A 20,518-nucleotide genomic window follows, 5' to 3' on the forward strand; every position below is an offset into this window, starting at 1 on the left:
ATGAAAATTTGGTGGAATGTTATTGTGAATGTTGAGCTAAATTTTTAACTTTCGATTACCGCACATCTCCTGCGCCGAAAGAAAACATAACTGTGGAGATATTTCGTGGTATCGAATATTGCTCAGTCTCAAAAGAACACACAACGAGAGACACCGAGTCGGCGAATTCTGTGAGCGGAAGGGAGGAAATTAGGTATAGTGGTAATAAGTCGATGTCCCTTTTATTTCATAGCTGTTTCGATGGAGGAGTGAGCAGCTCCGCTGCTTTTGTATACATTTGTATGATTTTTTACAGGAGTCAGTATTTTTACTGGATTTTTGGATTAATGAAAAACTCGGTTAAAATTCTAATGACTGTTATTCGTAAAGATTGGATAAAATCGAAAAAAATTATTTTTCATCATTACCCGGTGTTAACAGAAGTAAGTCTGTAAATTTTCGTAACACATTTTCTCAACTTTGAATTTTTCACAGATTTTTTAAATTTTACCGAAGAGTTCCGCAATTCAAAAACTAGGTCAAAATTACTAACTGGATAAGTGTGTACTGATGTATGGTTGGTGAAGAGGCTAGCATCTGGAGGGTATTCTTGGGCTAGTGAATGCCACCCATCCCCACTTATAATTCAGTAATAGTTTTACAAAGTTTGACAAACAGAAATGAGTAGTCAATTCAACAGATTTAAGATGCAACTAATCATCACTCGATTTGCTTTTGCTTTTTCTTCTTGTATTCCCAAATCACCACTTTCTAAAAATATTGGTAAAATTCGATGCACTGCTGCTATCTTCCATGTTTGTGTTTAATCAAACTTTTTTTACATTTGTAATTGGAACGTTCCAAAAAAAGGTATTTTTAGTTTTATTTATTCAGTTTTTGATATATATTCACCATTAAAAATATCGACTCATCTAAGTTATTGCTTTAAACTTCGTATTTCGTATTAACACATCCATAACACATCCATATTAATAACATAATAATAATAACAATAATGACAATAATTTTATATGATAATAATAATAATTGTTGAATTTAGTTCAACTTAAAAGATAATTTTCGAAATTATAATTCGCACAATTCAGGTGATTTTACCAATTTGGAGAATATATTATATTATAAGTTTGTATAATACTGTTCATCGTTCTCAACTATTTGATAGCCCAACAAATAAGTTTAGATAATAATTACTTACGTTTAGTTTCCCTTGTCTAGAGTTCAGGATCTAATTTAAGCCAAGCATGTAGTTCTTTAGTGATAAGTCCTAGTTAAGGTAATTGTAAATTAGCTCAAGTGTTTCATATCCTTTATATGTTTAGTTTTCCTTTCTTATCGATAGCACACAATATTTAACAGTGTAGTGTATGGCAACGGCAACAATACATTTAGGTTACCTAGTGTGTAAGGATACTTTTAGAAAGAATACGGCAACTTCCGGTTGGCTTACAGTTCGACGCGCTTAACATCTAACACCGCTATTTTAGCTGCTGGGCGTTCGTAGACTCCGAAGGCTGGCCATCTCGACTGGTGGTTGTGTTGATGAACCCAGCTCCGGGGCATCTTAGGGTCGACGATGATCACTACATGTCCAGTAGCGATAGGCTTCGTAGACTTGAACCATTTCGACCGGCGGGTGATTTCTGGGAGATAATCGGTGACCCACCGCTTCCAGAACAAATAGGCTAGAATCTAAGAGGTGCACTAGTTCTGCATCAAGGCGAGACAACAGTGGTTACTCGTGATTAATGGTTTCTTTCCGTTGGATGAACCGAGCAGAAAGTGGTTCGGTGTGAGAGCTGTGGCAGAACCGTCATCTTCCGGCACGTGTGTTAGTGGTCTGGAGTTTACCACGTTCTCGATTTCAGTGAGAGTGTTTCGAAGCACTTCGTCGGGCGGTTTCTTCGTTGTGCAGATGGCCATCAGGTTACTTTTCACGGTTCGTATTAGCCGCTCCCAACTTCCGCCCATGTGTGGTGCCAGCGGAGGATTGAACACCCACTCAGTCTCGGTACTCGTGAACTCCTGCATGATCTCATCGTGATCGATCACTTCTTCAAGCTTCTTCAATTACCGCTCCGCTCCGACAAATTTGGTTCCTCGGTCGCTGTAGAACTTACGAGGTCGGCCACGCCGAGCGACGAAATTCCGGATTGCCATGATGCATGAGCTAGTGGTCAGTGAGTGGACTATTTCAATGTGTATCGCCCGGACGGTCAAACAGGTGGCTAGCATTCCCCAGCGTTTCTCGACCCTTGTGCCGATGACGACCTCCATTGGGCCAAAGTAATCAACTCCGCGGTGTGTAAACGGGCGAGAGAATGCTGCTAGACGACCAGGAGGTAGGTCAACCATGGTTGGAGGATTCGATGCTGCACCATCATTCTTACATCTCTGGCAATCTCTGCGTTTGAAGCACGAGCGTAAGCGGCCGATTTGATATTTCTGCCGCAGTTCGTTTATCACTGTTTCGTGATTTTGGTGGTTGTATCTATTGTGGTAGTGGGATATTATTAAGGTACTGATGTGGTGCTTTCGAGGTAGGATGACGGGTTTCTTCGCGTCTTCAGTGGCGTACTGGCAGGCTGCGATACGAGTTCTCATTCGCAATATGCCGCGTTCGTCCAGCCACGGGGTCAGTTTGTAGAGCGAACTGGATTTCGGAAGGAGCACTGTCAGACCTCCTTCGATTTTTGGTGTATTCCGAAGGCTAAAAAGTTCCTCAGGATAGCCATCTTGCTGTGCAATGCGGATCAGATACGCTTCAGCTGTGCCCAATTCACTTTCAGTGAGTGGTTCCGTTTTAGTTGGCAGCTTCTGTTGCTTGAGACGGCAGTTTTATATGATCCGTTGAATCTACGCGACTACGTTTCTCATTCGTTCCCAGCTGGAGCAGTCCGCAGCGCAGACGATCGGTTCAGGAAGAGTGTAGTGGGTTGAAAGGCTTGCTATAAGCTCGGCGTCTGTTGATTCGTTCCAGATTGCAGATTGCGGCCACTTGTCTTCGGTTCACCAGAGAAAGATAGGTCCGTTAAAATACCACTTGCTCTCAACAGATAGATCAGGATGCACGTCCCACTTTGTAGCGTCACCCGCTACGTTTAGTCTGCTTGGTACGTAGTGTGTTTCTGTAACTTCCAGAATCTCGGTAACTCTGAATCCGACAGATCAAGACTTTTCTCCTCCGTGTTTCCTTCTTGCAGCGCCAAAGTTACCCACCTGGAATTGCTGATCCAGTTCCTGATCTCGAACCCGCCTTGTGCGTGAAAGTGTCTGACGTCCATCGTTGTCTGAATTGCTTCTTTCTCGGATGCAACGCTGATCAACATGTCATCGACATAGTGTGACTTCGTAATGGCTTCGTATGCAGCTGGGTAGTCACTTTTGAAGCGTTCCGCGTTCTTCACGTACTGCGCGCTACTCGGAGAACAGCACGCCCCGAACGTCATGACTTTCATTGCGTACACCATGAGATTGCCATCTTCATCCGTCCAAAAGAAACACTGGTACCGTTGATCTTCTTCGCGAATCAGCACCTGATGAAACATTTCATGGATGTCTCCAGTTACTGCAATAAGATGCAGGTGAAACCGAAGCAGAATCGCGAGAAGAGACGAAATTAGATCAGTTCCTTTCAATAGAGCAGAATTCAGAGACTTTCCGTGAGCATTGGCTGCGGCGTCCCACACTATCCTCACTTTTCCAGATTTGATTGAATTTGAGACTGAGAATATGGGCAGAAACCATGTGTATGCGGATTGCTGCTGAACTTCATCGTCAGAAAGTTTTCGAACGTATCCTTTCGCTTTGTAGTCGGTGATCTTCTGCTGCAGTATTTCCGCAAGCTGCTGATCGTTCGCCATTCTTTTTTCCAAGAACTGATGTTGACGTAGCTCCATTTCTCGGCTATCGGGCAGACGGATGTCTTCATATCGCCAAAGTGAGCCTGTTTCGTAACGCCCACCGTTGAAACGTGTACGGGACTGTAGAAGTAAATGGGCTCATCTTCGGACGATAGAAGGACCCCGAGACTATCAAGGGAAAAGTACTCCTTCATGGCTAGATGTAGATCTTCATCGAATTTTTCGTTGCACGAGCGTACGTGGAACGTGTAATGAAACATATTTGGCGTCTCTCCAGTACACAATCCTTCACAAACAGTCCATCCCAGCAGGGTCTTCATCGCGATCGGTTGACCTAACTCTCCTTCACGGCTCTTCAGCGTCAATCCCAGCTGAGCATGCTTCATTCCTATCAGGATGCGTGGACGAGCGTTGTGGTATGACTCGATAGGCAGTCCTTTAAGGTGAGGATACAAACGTACTAGCTCATCAAAATCTAGAGTTTTGAGTGGCAGCTTTAGTTCTTTTACTGTTCGCACATCCTCCAGATGGAATTTCTTTGCTTCGTGATGTCTTGTTGAAACTTTGAAATTCTCGTAGCGTTGAGTTCCTCCGGTCCAACGAAGGCAGTGTGGACTCGAGGTTCCATTTAACTTCAGCTCGTCAGCCAATTCTTGATCCAGTAGCGTCAGTGCAGAGCCTTCGTACAAAAAGGCATAGGTATGTATCTCCTTTTCAGGTCTTGAAAGCACTACCGGAAGATAGTGAAACAGCACATAGCTTGATGTTGTCTGATGTATGTTGCAACCATGTCCAGAGCTACCAGCTTCAGGTTGGGACGACTGTTGATTTCCGCTCAGAGTTGTTTTCTTTTCTTTGTGGTAATTATGTAGTAGTTCACGATGTCTCTATGCGCATCCGTCCTTGCCGCATGGTTTGGCCTTGCAGTTTCCCTTGTGTTGTCGAAGACATGTGCGGCAAAGTCCACACTCCCTCACTACGGCTTATCTGGATTCCCTGGAAAATTCTAGAAAACGTTTGCACTTGTCCACAGATTTGCAGTTCTCTTTGCATACTAGGAACACCTCCTTGACTGGTGTTGGAGCAGGATCCACTGCCGCCTTCGGAACCGTATTTGATTTCGTGTCGTGATGAACTGTTGTCTCGGAATGCGCATTAAGAGAGGTGTCTCCCTTTTTGCTTCGACGAATATCGTTCCGGTCAGGCATTGTTTCTAGTGGTATTGTAGGAAACGTTACTGAAATTGCTGCTTCCGCTAGAGTATAGACCCATTCGCTAAAGGTCACCAGGTTGACCGTCAGGTGCGTTTTCCGGTGTTGAGCCCAACTTAGCTTGATATTCGGTGGTAGTTTGCTGACGCGCTGCAGTTTCTCGATGATCTTTGAGGGCGTGTAGCACGCGCTGGATTGCGAGCTGATCGATTTGTATCCACACTTGAGTTGCTTGGATGATTTGCTTCGGGTTGAACTTGCGTTGACTGCGGCAAAGTTCCTGAACTGAAGTGTCCTGATTGACCACGCATCGAATCTCGATAGGGATTACCCGATGCACGATTTGCCAGTGCAGTCGTAGGTTGCAGTGTTGGAATCTGTCTCGAAGGTACCGGATTTCCAAATTGGCTACGATTTGCTAGTTGTTGGTCGAGTAGACGTGTTTCCTGCTTCAACTGCTCTTCCCACAATTGGTTGACGTGGTCCTCCTCTTTTTGCAACTGTTGCAGTTGCTCTCGCAGAAGTTTCTCCTGTTGCAGCTGTTGTTGAGGTTGTTGTTGTTGTTGGTACTGCCTTAAATTAACTTCTCTCTGCAACTGTTGATGATCTTGCTGCCGCAGCCGCTCCTGCTGTAACTGCTGTTGTCGTTGTTTTTGTAGACGAAGCTGTTCCTGAGCCTTAGAATCAAGTGCAGGCTCGGCTGTCTTTGACTGTGTACGACTCGCAGTTTTCACCCATTCTTCCACCCGACTTCGTGACATGGTAGAACTGGAACTCCGTTTTGGCCCCTTTTCACTAGCCAAGTCCTCCAGAATCTTATACTTCTTGGCTAGGAATTCTTTGTGCTTTTCTGCTTCTTCGTGTTCAGCTACCCGTCGACGTTCTGCTTCCTCCTTTTCTTGCTGTTTGCGTCGCTCTGTTTGCCGTTCTTCGAACTCCTTTTCTTCCTGCAGCCTCAGTAGCTGCAACTTGGTACGGTTCCGAGCGGATCTCTGCGACGAGGAGCACGAAACTTCTGAAAACGCCTTCTCCACCAACTCAATTTCGGGCAGTCCTTCCACTGATGGCACGAAAAGTTTCTCCTTCCATTTGCCCATTCTAATATTCGGTTGAGGAATGGGATCTGGTTCCTTCAACGGTGGTTTGCTTGAAGGCTTTTTTGATCCACTTGGTTCTGGAACTGGCATGAATCCGGATAGAACCGCAGGCTCGGAGTGAGTGGATTTAAATTTACCACTAGATGCACGAACAGGCGTAGTTGCTGTAACTTCCTTAACGAACGACGTACGTTTAGATTTAGTTCCTTTCTGGTATCCTTCGGTGTTGATTGTTTGCCTGAAGTTGTCGTAGTTCGCTGGATCCATTTTGCGGTCTTGCAGTTGGTACAACTCCAGCTCTGGTTGACAACTTCATCGGTTACTCCAACACAATCGTAATGATGCCATCCATCGCATTGTACCATTTCGTCGGTATCAGGTCCACCACAGCTTCTACGTGTTTGACCATCGACGGTCTTCTCCGTCTCATCCACCACTACCACAACATCACTACCATCACCACCATTCTCCGTATCACTGTCACTAACCACACCACTTTCTACGGGTTTGGGCTGTGCACTCTTGCTACCATCGGACTTGGAACCGCGACTTGACATGCTCGCGAACAGATCGGTATTCGTGATGAACGGAAATTATATCATAAATTATAAATTATAATTATAATTGTTTAAATTATAAAATTGTTTAAATATAAAATTGTTAAAATTATAATTTAATAATAATTAAATTATAATATTATAAATTGTTTAAATTATAATAAAATTATAATTGTTTAAATTATAATGTTTAAATTATAATGGAGTAATGAAATTGGGTTGTTAGCGGAATGCTTAACAGAACAGTTCGAAAACTGTAAGAAAAATACCGAACAAGGTAGTCGTTTTTGTCATTTTTATACTATTATCTAGAAAACTTAGTCAACATAGATGTTTGAAGACAAATACTTACTATTATACATTTGCAATATACTTAATAAAATAACGCATTGAAAACATATAAAGAAACATCTGAGTAAACAGCTTGGCGTGCTCGATTACAACTGTTGCTCAATTTTTTCTAGTTTGCATAAGTTTAAAGAACTTTCTTATATGTGAGTAGTTCCACACAGATTTACAAATCGTTTCGGATCAATGTTTATAGAATTACTTGTTATTTTACACAGTTTGTTGGTCAGAGCGGGGATAAATCAGATTCCATTAACTTCGATTTGTATTTCAGCAAACGAGAGGAATAAAATTTCTGTGAATATTCAGTTATGTTAAGCTAACCAAGGATAAGTGGCATTTAAGGCTTACTTTTAGTGATTTTCGCTGTTTAACTAATATATATATTATATAATCCAATAATCCTCGTAGTTTAGTAAATCTGTAGTTTAAGCATAAATCCTTGGCTTTGGTACAAAGCCTCACCTACTAACGGTAACAGCAGAATTGCTTGTAGTTATAAGTATTTGTTTAGCCGTAGGAACCTATTTAAATGTTTATGTTTAGGATTATATTTTAGATTTTAATTATGATAAGCTCACCTAGGTATAGTTTAATAAGTAGATTTATAAGTATTTTTTTAATGACGAGGAAACTTTCCTGTTCGGCGTCTGCCAACTATCGATTTTACTTCTCTATTGTTTTCGTTGTTTACAACCTGTACTGGAGTTATACCTGTGATACATATAATATCTTGTACACTGAAGTGGTACCTACACGTAGATACATCTTGGATAGACAGCGACGTTATGTGTACTGTGTGTGTATGAGTGTGACGGGGAGATAGCTCCTCTGAAGCGGCAGTTTACAGATGGGACGGGAGGTGAACATCAGTACAAATGGCGACGACGATAAAAATTGCTGAGTTTAGGGGAATAAATTGCCGAAACTGCACAAATAATACCGTACTGTGAGAGATAATAACCCAGGAAAACATAATTAATTGTTGGATAAGCGTGGAAATAATAAATATATATGCAAAATAAAAAAAAATTGCGTGCATGCGAAAGAAAAGGCGTCCATAAGTGCAAAGGGCAGAGCGCTATTCCGGATGTTCAGAGTGAATCGTGTTAGGTTAACTTTTGGTTGGAAAAGTAAACTGTGACCTTTCGGCGTGTTAGTTTTTGTTTGCGTTGTGTTGGTGTAGCTGTTTTTTTTTATTCAGTGATGTGTTTCACGTTTTTGCAGCTGCCATCGTAATCAAATTAAAAATGACATTGGTGTCTGCCCTACAAACTATTGGAAAGCTGAAGAGCGTTCGTGAAGAAACGACGCGTGTGATGCTTTTTGGAGTTGTTGTTATTTTGTGGAGCTTGTTTTCGGTTTATGTATTGCTTGTATTGTACAGAGCAACATAACGATACTGCTGATTTAGCAACGCATGTTTTTTTCTTTTTCTTTTTTTTAAGGTAACATACTGATGGTTTTACCAAAGAAGAAGTTTTACTATCGCGGTGTAGTGGCACCAACAATGTGCGCATACATTTTCTGTTTTTGTTTATTTATTTATTTTTGTTGAAAATAAAAATACTATGATTCTAAAACAATAAGTGATGAGTATGATGATCAAATATGGGCAGCATATTTGAGGCATGTAGGTAGCTAATGATAGATGCAAGGTGGATAGAATATGTGGATAGAATGTGTGGGTAGCACACAAAGTATGTGGGTAGCACATATAGATAAGCCATCGTGTGGGTGGCACATGAAATACATGTGGGGAGCACATGCAGGTTGTCGTATGGGTAGCACACGCTATGTATGTGGATAGCACATGCAGGATCGTGTGATAGGTGATAAAATAAATACAAAAATAACGAACAATTAAATGAAATAAATAAATTGTGTAACTTCTTTTTGTAACAGAACACACACGCTCGCACTGGTTGGCTTAAATGGAAACGCGTTTTGGGGCGTTACTTGAAACTGGACAAGATAACTGAGGAAGAAGATAAATGTGACCTTTTGCTGGTTCTCGGAGGTATTGACCTGCAAGATCAGTACGATAGAATAGTTCACTATGAAGTAACCGTCACAGAGAGGAATGAAATTGGGATCGAAATCCAACGGGTAGACAAGTATTCGTCAATCATCCTTTCACTTGACAAGTATTTTGCGCCTACAACTAACAAGCGATATGAGCGGCATTTGTTGCGTAGCATTAAGCAAGAAGAGAGCGAATCATTTGGTGACTTCGTTAATCGCTTGCGAGAACATAAACTAGCCTATGGCTAAAAATCTCTATAATAAAAAAAAAAAAATAAAAAAAAGCTTGCGAGAACAGGCTAACAGATGTGAATTTGCTGATGTAAACGATGCTACGATCGATCAGATAATTGAAGGTTGTATCTCTCATGAATTCCGTGAGAAATTACTGGCTGACGAAAAGACTTTCGAGGAAATTTTACAGCTTGGCAAAGCGATGGAAGGCATTCAGGTTCAAAGTAAGACTTACTTAAATTTGAAAAACGTGCAACTGGAACACGTGCAACGCGTGCAGCCAATCAACAAGTCAGGTAAGCACGTGATAAGAACATATGTCCAGCAAATAGAGTGAAATGTCATAGTTGTGGAGAAATGGATCATTTCAAAATATGTTGTCCAAAGAAGCGCAAGTGGAATGAAAAGGACACCCACCAACCTTCGAAAAGACAGAAAGTGTCGTTCAAGAAAGGATTGTATTGCGTAAATGCAGCAGAGAAAAGCGATACTTTGGCATTTGAAGTTGGAGGCGAGGAAGTCCAAATGCTGGTCGATTCTGGTTCACCACCGAACATCGTTACTCAGAGGACTTATGGAGAGTTAAAACGAACAGGTGCCAAAATCATCAACGACCGAGAAGCTATTGAAGAAAGTAAACAAATCAGGGCTATGGATCATCAGACACTAGTTTGTTTAGCAGAGCTTTTGAAACTGAAATAAAGATACCAGGCGAAGAACATGGGGTATGGGCTTATGTCCTTGTCTCTCCTAACGGACAAACAAATCTTCTATCAAAACCTACAGCATTTGCCTTTGGCGTCCTGAGAATTGGTTATAAAGTTCACGCAACTTCAAATTCTGAGCAGACTACATCTACTCCTTTTCCAAAAGTGCCAGGAGTTCAGGTAAAAATACACATTGATCCAACTGTTACGCCAGTTTGTCAACCAATCCATCGTTTACCGATCGCTATGGAAGCGGAAGTTGAACATCAAATACAAGAACTGCTTGCTCAAGAGATCATAGAGAAAGTCGAACATCCAACCAGTTGGGTATCTCCGTTAGTGCCCGTACGAAAGAGCGACGCAAAACTTCACCTTTGCGTTGATCTAAGAGCAGCGAATAAGGCAGTCTTATTAGCAGTCTACCGTACAAGAACATGATCGAATTTTGAAGTTAGTCATGGAGAAACTAAAAAAGTTCAACTTAAGAGTAAATGAAAAAAAAAAAACAGTTCTAAGAGCATCAAATGTCGAATTTCTGGGGTTTAAAATAAGGAGTCAGCCTTACAGAAACCAAGATGAAAGCTTTTTTGGACATGCGCGCTCCTCAAACTACAAGCGAACTCCGTTCACTTTTGGGCACAGTACAGTTTTTCGGAAAGTTCATCGAGAATTTATCTCTGCGCACCCATAATTTGAGACAGCTTCTACATAAGGAGACACCGTTCTGCTGGAGACAATGTCATCAAAACGAACTGGAAGATTTGAAAACGTTAGTATAGGTTGCACTGTTTTTTTTTTTAGAAGTTTGGTTAATGTTTCGATTTACTTTCTTGATAGGTCAGTGTCCGATAAAAGGACGCTCAAATATTATAATCATCTCGATACGATATTCTTGATAACCGACGCTGGTCCTAATGGATTGGGAGCCGTCCTGGCCCAGAAGGAGATGGATGAAATAAGGTCAGTGTTATGTATATCTCGAAGCTTAACCCCATGTGAAGTCAAATATTGTCAAACTGAGAAAGAGTGCCTTGGTATTATTTGGGCAATGGAAAAATTATACATCTATCTATACGGAATTAAATTCATCCTGATCACGGACTGTAAACCACTTTTCTACTTGTTTGAGCGAGTACGGTCAAAACCGTCGTCCAAAATTTCGATTTTGAAACACGATATGAACCAGGAGAGAAGAATATCGCGGATTTTTTTTCGAGACTCTGTTCATCTCAGAATACCGTGAGATATGAGACAGATGTCGTTAGCTAGATAACATCTTATATGCAGCCATGTAGAATTAGTAAGCAGGATTTGAAAAGAATTCTAGTGAAAAGGATGCCAGCTTGAAGGAAATTCGTGAGGCGCTGACATCAGGTGACTGGACTAACGTTCCAGCTCAGTACAAGACCCTAGGCATTAAAGAGCAACTCTCTCTATATGGACATTTGATTCTCCGAGGGGACCGAATTGTCATTCCCACGGCTCTGCAAAAGAGAATCACAGAGATAGCACATTTAGGTCACCAGGGTGCAACAGCTATGAAATTACATTTAAGATCGAGATTGTGGTTCCCTGGTAAGGATTTGTTTTCTTTCAATAAATACATTCATGAACCTTAACCGACACTGTTTTGTTTTATAGGATTGGATGCTTTGGTAGAGAAAGTCTTGAAAACATGTAAAGAGTGTACAATGATGTCAAAACCTGATCCACCATGCCCTATGGCGCGAAGATTCCCAACTCTGCCATGGCAGGATTTAGCAATGGATTTTATTGAAGGTTTGCCTAACAACTACTCGATGTTAGTAGTAGTTTGCTATACAACCCGGTATACTATGGTTGAGCCAATGAAACACCCTACATCTTCAATGGTCATAATGGCACTTTTGAAGATGTTTAGCAAATTCGGTGTACATCAATCGATAACGACTGATAATGGCCCTCAATTCCGTGCCATGGAGCTAAGAAAATTTTGCGATTCCTACAATATCCATCTAAACTTGACAACACCGTACTGGCCAGAACGTAACGGAGCCGTCAAAAGACAAAATCGTTACTTGAAAAAAAGAATTAAAATCAGTGCGGCACAACAAACTGATTGGAAAATTGATCTCTACGAGTATTTGTTGTTCTATCACTCGACACCTCAAGAGACCACGGGCCTGTCACCAGCTAAGATGATGTTTAACAGAGAACTAATCAGCTATCTGCCTACGGTACAGGAACCTAATAGAATATTTTTTAAAGGAGCAGAAGAACGTGACGCTTTAGGCAAAGAACGAAAGAAGCAATATGCAAATGAAACCAGACATACTAAGGAAAATCACCTACTCGTTGGCGACACCGTATTGATGCGAAATCTAAAGTTAGGATCAACTCAACCGAACTTCCACTCAGAAGAATTTGATGTTATCAAGGTACAAGGAAGCGATGTTGCTGTCAGATCTAAGGAAACCGGGAAGGAGTATGCGAGGAATCGGACTCATGTCAAAAAATTCGCATCGAATATGTCACAAAATCGAGCACTTAATGCAGATGTACATATGCACCAATCCGAGATAGCTGACGAATCACAGTCAACTTTTAATATCGAGACAACCGAGGATCAAATACAAGTCAACTCAGAAGAAGAGTCCAGTCAAGGTCGGAAATTGTCATCAGAAGATACGCACCATCCCCGAAGACAAAGGAATGCTCCGGAAAAGTACAAGGACTACAGCATTTGCCTTTGGCGTCCTGAGAATTGGTTATAAAGTTCACGCAACTTCAAATTCTGAGCAGACTACATCTACTCCTTTTCCAAAAGTGCCAGGAGTTCAGGTAAAAATACACATTGATCCAACTGTTACGCCAGTTTGTCAACCAATCCATCGTTTACCGATCGCTATGGAAGCGGAAGTTGAACATCAAATACAAGAACTGCTTGCTCAAGAGATCATAGAGAAAGTCGAACATCCAACCAGTTGGGTATCTCCGTTAGTGCCCGTACGAAAGAGCGACGCAAAACTTCACCTTTGCGTTGATCTAAGAGCAGCGAATAAGGCAGTCTTATTAGCAGTCTACCGTACAAGAACATGATCGAATTTTGAAGTTAGTCATGGAGAAACTAAAAAAGTTCAACTTAAGAGTAAATGAAAAAAAAAAACAGTTCTAAGAGCATCAAATGTCGAATTTCTGGGGTTTAAAATAAGGAGTCAGCCTTACAGAAACCAAGATGAAAGCTTTTTTGGACATGCGCGCTCCTCAAACTACAAGCGAACTCCGTTCACTTTTGGGCACAGTACAGTTTTTCGGAAAGTTCATCGAGAATTTATCTCTGCGCACCCATAATTTGAGACAGCTTCTACATAAGGAGACACCGTTCTGCTGGAGACAATGTCATCAAAACGAACTGGAAGATTTGAAAACGTTAGTATAGGTTGCACTGTTTTTTTTTTAGAAGTTTGGTTAATGTTTCGATTTACTTTCTTGATAGGTCAGTGTCCGATAAAAGGACGCTCAAATATTATAATCATCTCGATACGATATTCTTGATAACCGACGCTGGTCCTAATGGATTGGGAGCCGTCCTGGCCCAGAAGGAGATGGATGAAATAAGGTCAGTGTTATGTATATCTCGAAGCTTAACCCCATGTGAAGTCAAATATTGTCAAACTGAGAAAGAGTGCCTTGGTATTATTTGGGCAATGGAAAAATTATACATCTATCTATACGGAATTAAATTCATCCTGATCACGGACTGTAAACCACTTTTCTACTTGTTTGAGCGAGTACGGTCAAAACCGTCGTCCAAAATTTCGATTTTGAAACACGATATGAACCAGGAGAGAAGAATATCGCGGATTTTTTTTCGAGACTCTGTTCATCTCAGAATACCGTGAGATATGAGACAGATGTCGTTAGCTAGATAACATCTTATATGCAGCCATGTAGAATTAGTAAGCAGGATTTGAAAAGAATTCTAGTGAAAAGGATGCCAGCTTGAAGGAAATTCGTGAGGCGCTGACATCAGGTGACTGGACTAACGTTCCAGCTCAGTACAAGACCCTAGGCATTAAAGAGCAACTCTCTCTATATGGACATTTGATTCTCCGAGGGGACCGAATTGTCATTCCCACGGCTCTGCAAAAGAGAATCACAGAGATAGCACATTTAGGTCACCAGGGTGCAACAGCTATGAAATTACATTTAAGATCGAGATTGTGGTTCCCTGGTAAGGATTTGTTTTCTTTCAATAAATACATTCATGAACCTTAACCGACACTGTTTTGTTTTATAGGATTGGATGCTTTGGTAGAGAAAGTCTTGAAAACATGTAAAGAGTGTACAATGATGTCAAAACCTGATCCACCATGCCCTATGGCGCGAAGATTCCCAACTCTGCCATGGCAGGATTTAGCAATGGATTTTATTGAAGGTTTGCCTAACAACTACTCGATGTTAGTAGTAGTTTGCTATACAACCCGGTATACTATGGTTGAGCCAATGAAACACCCTACATCTTCAATGGTCATAATGGCACTTTTGAAGATGTTTAGCAAATTCGGTGTACATCAATCGATAACGACTGATAATGGCCCTCAATTCCGTGCCATGGAGCTAAGAAAATTTTGCGATTCCTACAATATCCATCTAAACTTGACAACACCGTACTGGCCAGAACGTAACGGAGCCGTCAAAAGACAAAATCGTTACTTGAAAAAAAGAATTAAAATCAGTGCGGCACAACAAACTGATTGGAAAATTGATCTCTACGAGTATTTGTTGTTCTATCACTCGACACCTCAAGAGACCACGGGCCTGTCACCAGCTAAGATGATGTTTAACAGAGAACTAATCAGCTATCTGCCTACGGTACAGGAACCTAATAGAATATTTTTTAAAGGAGCAGAAGAACGTGACGCTTTAGGCAAAGAACGAAAGAAGCAATATGCAAATGAAACCAGACATACTAAGGAAAATCACCTACTCGTTGGCGACACCGTATTGATGCGAAATCTAAAGTTAGGATCAACTCAACCGAACTTCCACTCAGAAGAATTTGATGTTATCAAGGTACAAGGAAGCGATGTTGCTGTCAGATCTAAGGAAACCGGGAAGGAGTATGCGAGGAATCGGACTCATGTCAAAAAATTCGCATCGAATATGTCACAAAATCGAGCACTTAATGCAGATGTACATATGCACCAATCCGAGATAGCTGACGAATCACAGTCAACTTTTAATATCGAGACAACCGAGGATCAAATACAAGTCAACTCAGAAGAAGAGTCCAGTCAAGGTCGGAAATTGTCATCAGAAGATACGCACCATCCCCGAAGACAAAGGAATGCTCCGGAAAAGTACAAGGACTTCCATTTGTATCAGTAATTATTTTCATTGCATTGTACTAAGGCTATAATGAATAACGTGTGAATAAATGGTATCGATCATTAAGACAGTCTACACTTGAATTCCTAATTTGGGGAGGGATGTACTGGAGTTATACCTGTGATACATATAATATCTTGTACACTGAAGTGGTACCTACACGGAGATACATCTTGGATAGACAGCGACGTTATGTGTACTGTGTGTGTATGTGTGTGACGGGGAGATAGCTCCTCTGAAGTGGCAGTTTACAGATGGGACGGGAGGTGAACATCAGTACACAACCCCTGTCCGCTTTATCCCTTTCATCGCGCGGAAATCCCTCGTATGCCGATGGGTGTGGTTGCACTCAGTCGTCAGTGGCGTAGATCAGTGGTGGATGTACGTGATACACATTTGAAGCGGGCGTAACCAACACTCCCCCCGGAATACGCGAAGACTCCTCCTGACGCGTATTTGTCTCAAACGCCTACGTCGAGTACAGCCAAAGACACCGCTGGTCGTTCGTAGATGCTCCCCGATACGGTTTTCACGATAGCCCACCTTACCTGACCATCTAGAGCCGGACACGTGGCAATCACTCGGCCTTTTGGCCAGCAGTTTCGTGGTAGCTTGGAATCCACAATGATTACCAGATCTCCAACTGTGATCGGCTTCACCGGTGTGAACCACTTAGTCCTACGAGTAATTGTACGCAGGTAGTCCCGAACCCACTGCTTCCAGAATGCATCCGCTATCATCTGCGGCTGCTTCCAGCAGTTCCTAAGCAGGACAGGGCTATCGTCCAGAGGAGCCCACGATCTCAAGCCGTTGGCGGATCCCAAGAGAAAATGATTGAGCGTCAACACCGGGAAATCGTCACCATCGCTTGGTACGTTGCTCAGAGGACGGGAGTTAACAATATTCTCGATCTCCACCAACGTGTTCTCCAGTACTTCGGGAGTCGGGATCCTGCTCGTCTGCATTCGTTCGAGGTTCTGCTTGACACTCTGAATCAAACGCTCCCATGCTCCACCCATGTGAGGCGTGACGGGAGGGTTGAAAGACCACTCAGTGTGGCTGGACGTGAACTCCTTCGCTAGCGCATCGTGGTCGAGTTTTTCTGTTGCACTCTGCAACTCCTTGCTTGCAGCTCGAAAATTGGTTCCACGGTCGCTATAGATTGCAGCAGGTATACCCCTTCTAGCTATGATGTTCTGAATGGCCATTACACAGGAATCGGTGGTCAGTGAGTGAGTGATCTACAGATGGATGGCGCGAGTGGTTAAGCAAGTGGCGAGAACCCCCCACCGTTTCTCGGTACGTCTTCCAACCGATAGCATCATCGGACCGAAGTAGTCCACGCCCGTGTGGGTGAAGGGACGAGTGAAGGTGGCCAGGCGAGCTGGAGGAAGGTCAGCCATTGCTGGTGACTGCGGCTTGGCGCGGAGGATTTCACATTGTTGACAGTCTTTCCGGATCTGATGGTACGCTGCTTTCAGGCGAGGAATACGGTAGCGTTGCAGTATCTCGTTCACCACCGCCTCGTGGTTTTGATGATTGAATCTATCGTGTACTGCAGAGATGATGAGGCGAGTAACAGGATGATACCGGGGAAGAATCACCGGCTCGGCTGCATCTCGATCGATTAATATACAGGCCTTCGTGCTACCTTTGACACGCAGCACGTCATTTTCATCCAGAAAGGCACACCACTGGTAGAGCAGGCATGATCTGGGAACCGTTTTCGCTGGATCCTTCCACAGACGGTTCTTCATGAGGATAGCTGCCTCTTCTGCGAAAGGGGTAGATTGAGCCTGGCGAAACAGATGATTTTCTGCATCGATGAAGTCCTGTCTTTTCAGCGGTCCCGACACTCACGGTCGTCCGTAGCAGCAACGTTTCAGGTTGTTGATATAACGCAGTACGTAGGCCGTTACACGTAGCAGGTCGGTTCACTTCGAGAAATTCGGTGGATGAATTGCTGGATCACTAGATTGGGTGTGCAGAAGCAGATGCGGTCGTAAATCCTCCTCGGTAGTTCTTCCAGGAAACGGATTCACAGGCCAATCTTCTTCTTTGAGGAGAAGGAACTCTGGTCCACGGAACCAGCGGCTGTCATTTGACAAGTTGGGGGCTCGTTTCCATTTCGTTCCTTCGTCAGTAACGTTGTGTTTCGTCGGCACCCATCGCCTCTCGATGATATCCGTCGTCTCGAAGATTTCGCTGACACGGAACGCCACGAACTGGCTGTACCGCCTGTGATCTGAACGCAGCCAACAGAGTACATCTTTGGAGTCTCTGCAGAACGTTCGCTGGCTGACGTTGATCGAGAGTAATTTCGATATGGTATCCGCAAAACGCACACCGATGATTTCCGCTTGCAGAACTTGAGCGGTGCAACTCTTGTTTTAGCACCAACTAGTGCGCATTCGACGGTATCGCCGTTCTCGAATCGTAGGTACATCGTCGCAGCAAACCCGTTCTCGCTTGCATCAACAAATGTATGCATTTGTACTACGGTACTTGATCCACCAGGTGTTTGCACTCGATAGCAGCGTGGTATTTCAACGTTTGCTATCTGCGGAAAGATCGCTAACTATGCCAACCACTTGCCGTACTGCGAATCCTCGATCGGGTCATCCCAACCAACCGGCGTTCGCCAGATCTCCTGGAGCAACGTCTTCAAGAACATTAACACGTGCGCGATGAGTCCCAATGGATCGAATACCATCATTAGAGTGCGTAGAACTTCCCTTTTGGTTGGCTGATGGTTTCCTGATATGAGCTCCTCATCGTATCGCGCGGAGACCTTGTAGGTGAAGCAGTCCTTTGAGGTATCCCACCACATGCCAATAAGAGATGAACTAGCCTAAGGCTAAAAATCTCTTAAGTAAAGTAAAAAAAAAAAAAAAAAACCACATGCCAAGAACTTTCTCGGTGATGCTTTCTTCGCCGATGCCGAGACTTTCCTCCTTCGTCGTTTCCTCACTCACCGCCGCCAAGACGCTACGTGACTTCGATATCCAGTTCCGCATCTCGAAACCGGCCGATGCGTGAATCCTTTTCACGTCCTGTACAAGCTGAATTGCTTCCTCTGCGGACTCCATGCTCACAAGCATATGATCCACATAGTGCCGTTTGACAATTGCAATGACAGCTTCCGGATGATCCCGATCGAACTGCATAGCGTTACTATTTTTCACATATTGTGCAGTACTTGGTGAGCAACAAGCACCGAAAGTCATCACCTGCACTACGTAGACACTCGGCTCCGTCGCTTGGTCGTCGTCCTTCCAGGAGATACGTTGGCAATGCTGGTCATTTTCTCGCATCTTCACCTGGTGAAACACTCACGAATGTCACCAGAAACTGCCACCCGAAACTCTCGGAATTGCACCAGCACGGAAAGAAGAGACGTCAGCTGGTCAGGGCCCTTGAGCAGGACGGAATTGAGCGATACTCCATGGACGGTGGCTGCTGCATCCCACACAAGTCTCATTTTGCTCGGATTATTCGGGTTAACGACCGGGAAAATCGGGAGGTACCACACTTGGGATCGTGGTGTTTGCAGCTCTTCCACTGTCAACTTCCTTACGTAGCCTTTCCTTACGTGGTCGTCGATCTTCGCCTTCAGCGCCTCGGCTAGCACGGGATCTTTCGTCATACGATTATCCAAGCATCTCCACCGCTTCAGCGCCATTGGTTCACTGTCCGGAAGTCGGACATTATCGCGCTTCCAAAGGAGGCCAGATTCGTAACGATCAGCTGTACGACGAGTGAGAGTTTCTAGAAGCATTTGTGCCCGTTGATCCTGATGCGAGACTAGCAACTTGTCCGGTTTTACAACTCCAAGGCTGTCGGACGAGAAATGAGATTTCACAATTTTATGTAGGTCCTCGTCCGGATCTCGGTTGCACTCGCAGGTTTGCACGCTGTGGTAGTTCACATACCGCGTACCTTCCTCCTTGCCGGCACAATTTCCAAAGACCATCCACCCTAGGCGCGTCTTCACTGCTATGGGCTCGTGGTCCTTACCTTCCCGACTCTTGATGGCATGGCCAAGTCTAGCGTGTTTCAGACCGATGAGAATACGAGGACTGACGTCGTGGTACGACTCGAGTGGCAACCCTGCTAAATACGGGTACTTCCTCTGGATCTCCGCAAGCAGCAACGTTTGCGGACGAATTTGCAGGGAGGACATCATGTAGACACCTGACAGCTCGTACTTCTTCGAACTGTACACGCCGGAAATTTGCAGGTTGATCTGCTGCGACTGGTTCTCCATCTTCTGCGTTCCACCGGTCCACTTCAAGCACAGTGATTTCGTCGGTCCCTGCACACCCAACTCATCGGACAGGCTCTGTTCTATTAGTGTGAGCTCAGACCCATCATCTACAAACGCGTAGGTGCGTATCGTCTTCGTTGGCCCATAAAGCATAACCGGAACGATTCTAAACAGGATCTCCGATTGACCCTGGTGAACGTTGTAGCTATGATCCGTCCTTCTCGTCTCTGGTTGGGTGCTGTTGGGTGTTGCTGCCATCGGCGTTGGCGTTCTCGGAGCTTCATGTTTCTGCGTGTTATGAAGCAGAGGGTGATGAAGAAACTCGCATCCGTTCTTTCCACAAGGTTTGGACTGCTTACATGATCCGTTATGCTTTGGCAGGCATTTCCGGCATAACTTACACTCCTTCACGGTTGCCCACTTGGAATCGTAGCTGAACTCCTCGAACCTCTTGCACTTCGCTACGGATGGACACGTTCCTTTGCACACTGCACGATGCTCCATGGATGCAGCACCGGAAGGTTTCGTCTTGGTCGATGGTTCGGTAGATCTTGCTCTCGTGGATTCCGACTCGGAATGGAAATTCAGAAAGCCATCCTTTTTGTTTTCTCGACCTCGCTTCTCGATGCTACTGTTGCTGATCATAACTGCACTGGCATCCTCCGCCGTAGTGTACAGCCACGCACTGAAATCGATTAAGGTTGTATTCGGCTTTCCACGAGAGTATTTGGCCCAGTCCATCTTGAGAGTTGACGGAAGCCTCTCCACCAGCTCGTACCTTAGCGATGAGTTATACACGAAATCGCTAACTTCACAGTTCACACACCTGGATCGTGGCGACA

General features: G+C 43.7%; 1 protein-coding gene across 1 annotated transcript; it reads right to left on the minus strand.

Annotated features, from left to right (window-relative positions):
• Window positions 1–15,870: 15,870 nt before the first annotated feature.
• Window positions 15,871–18,576, minus strand: LOC135716025 (uncharacterized). Its single transcript, XM_065238888.1, has 3 exons — window positions 18,315–18,576; window positions 16,723–17,183; window positions 15,871–16,650 (listed from the first exon to the last, which is right to left on the minus strand). Exons 1-3 carry the CDS (start codon window positions 18,574–18,576, stop codon window positions 15,871–15,873), a joined length of 1,503 nt encoding a protein of 500 aa, XP_065094960.1.
• Window positions 18,577–20,518: the final 1,942 nt, after the last annotated feature.

The sequence above is a fragment of the Ochlerotatus camptorhynchus genome, unplaced genomic scaffold (genome assembly GCF_037179485.1).
Source record: "Ochlerotatus camptorhynchus isolate MF236.1 unplaced genomic scaffold, CSIRO-AGI_Acam_v1.1 ptg001071l, whole genome shotgun sequence".
NCBI lineage: Eukaryota > Metazoa > Arthropoda > Insecta > Diptera > Culicidae > Ochlerotatus > Ochlerotatus camptorhynchus.

Excerpts from the sequence above, each read along its gene's own strand:
- LOC135716025 (XM_065238888.1), bottom strand. The coding sequence starts at position 18,576 with ATGCAGTTCGATCGGGATCATCCGGAAGCTGTCATTGCAATTGTCAAA. Across the intron at positions 17,184-18,314 it reads CATCACCGAGAAAGTTCTTG|AAGAGGCAGCTATCCTCATG; the intron begins GCATGTGGTTTT and ends CCCCTTTCGCAG. Across the intron at positions 16,651-16,722 it reads TCGGTCCGATGATGCTATCG|ATCACTCACTCACTGACCAC; the intron begins GTTGGAAGACGT and ends ATCCATCTGTAG.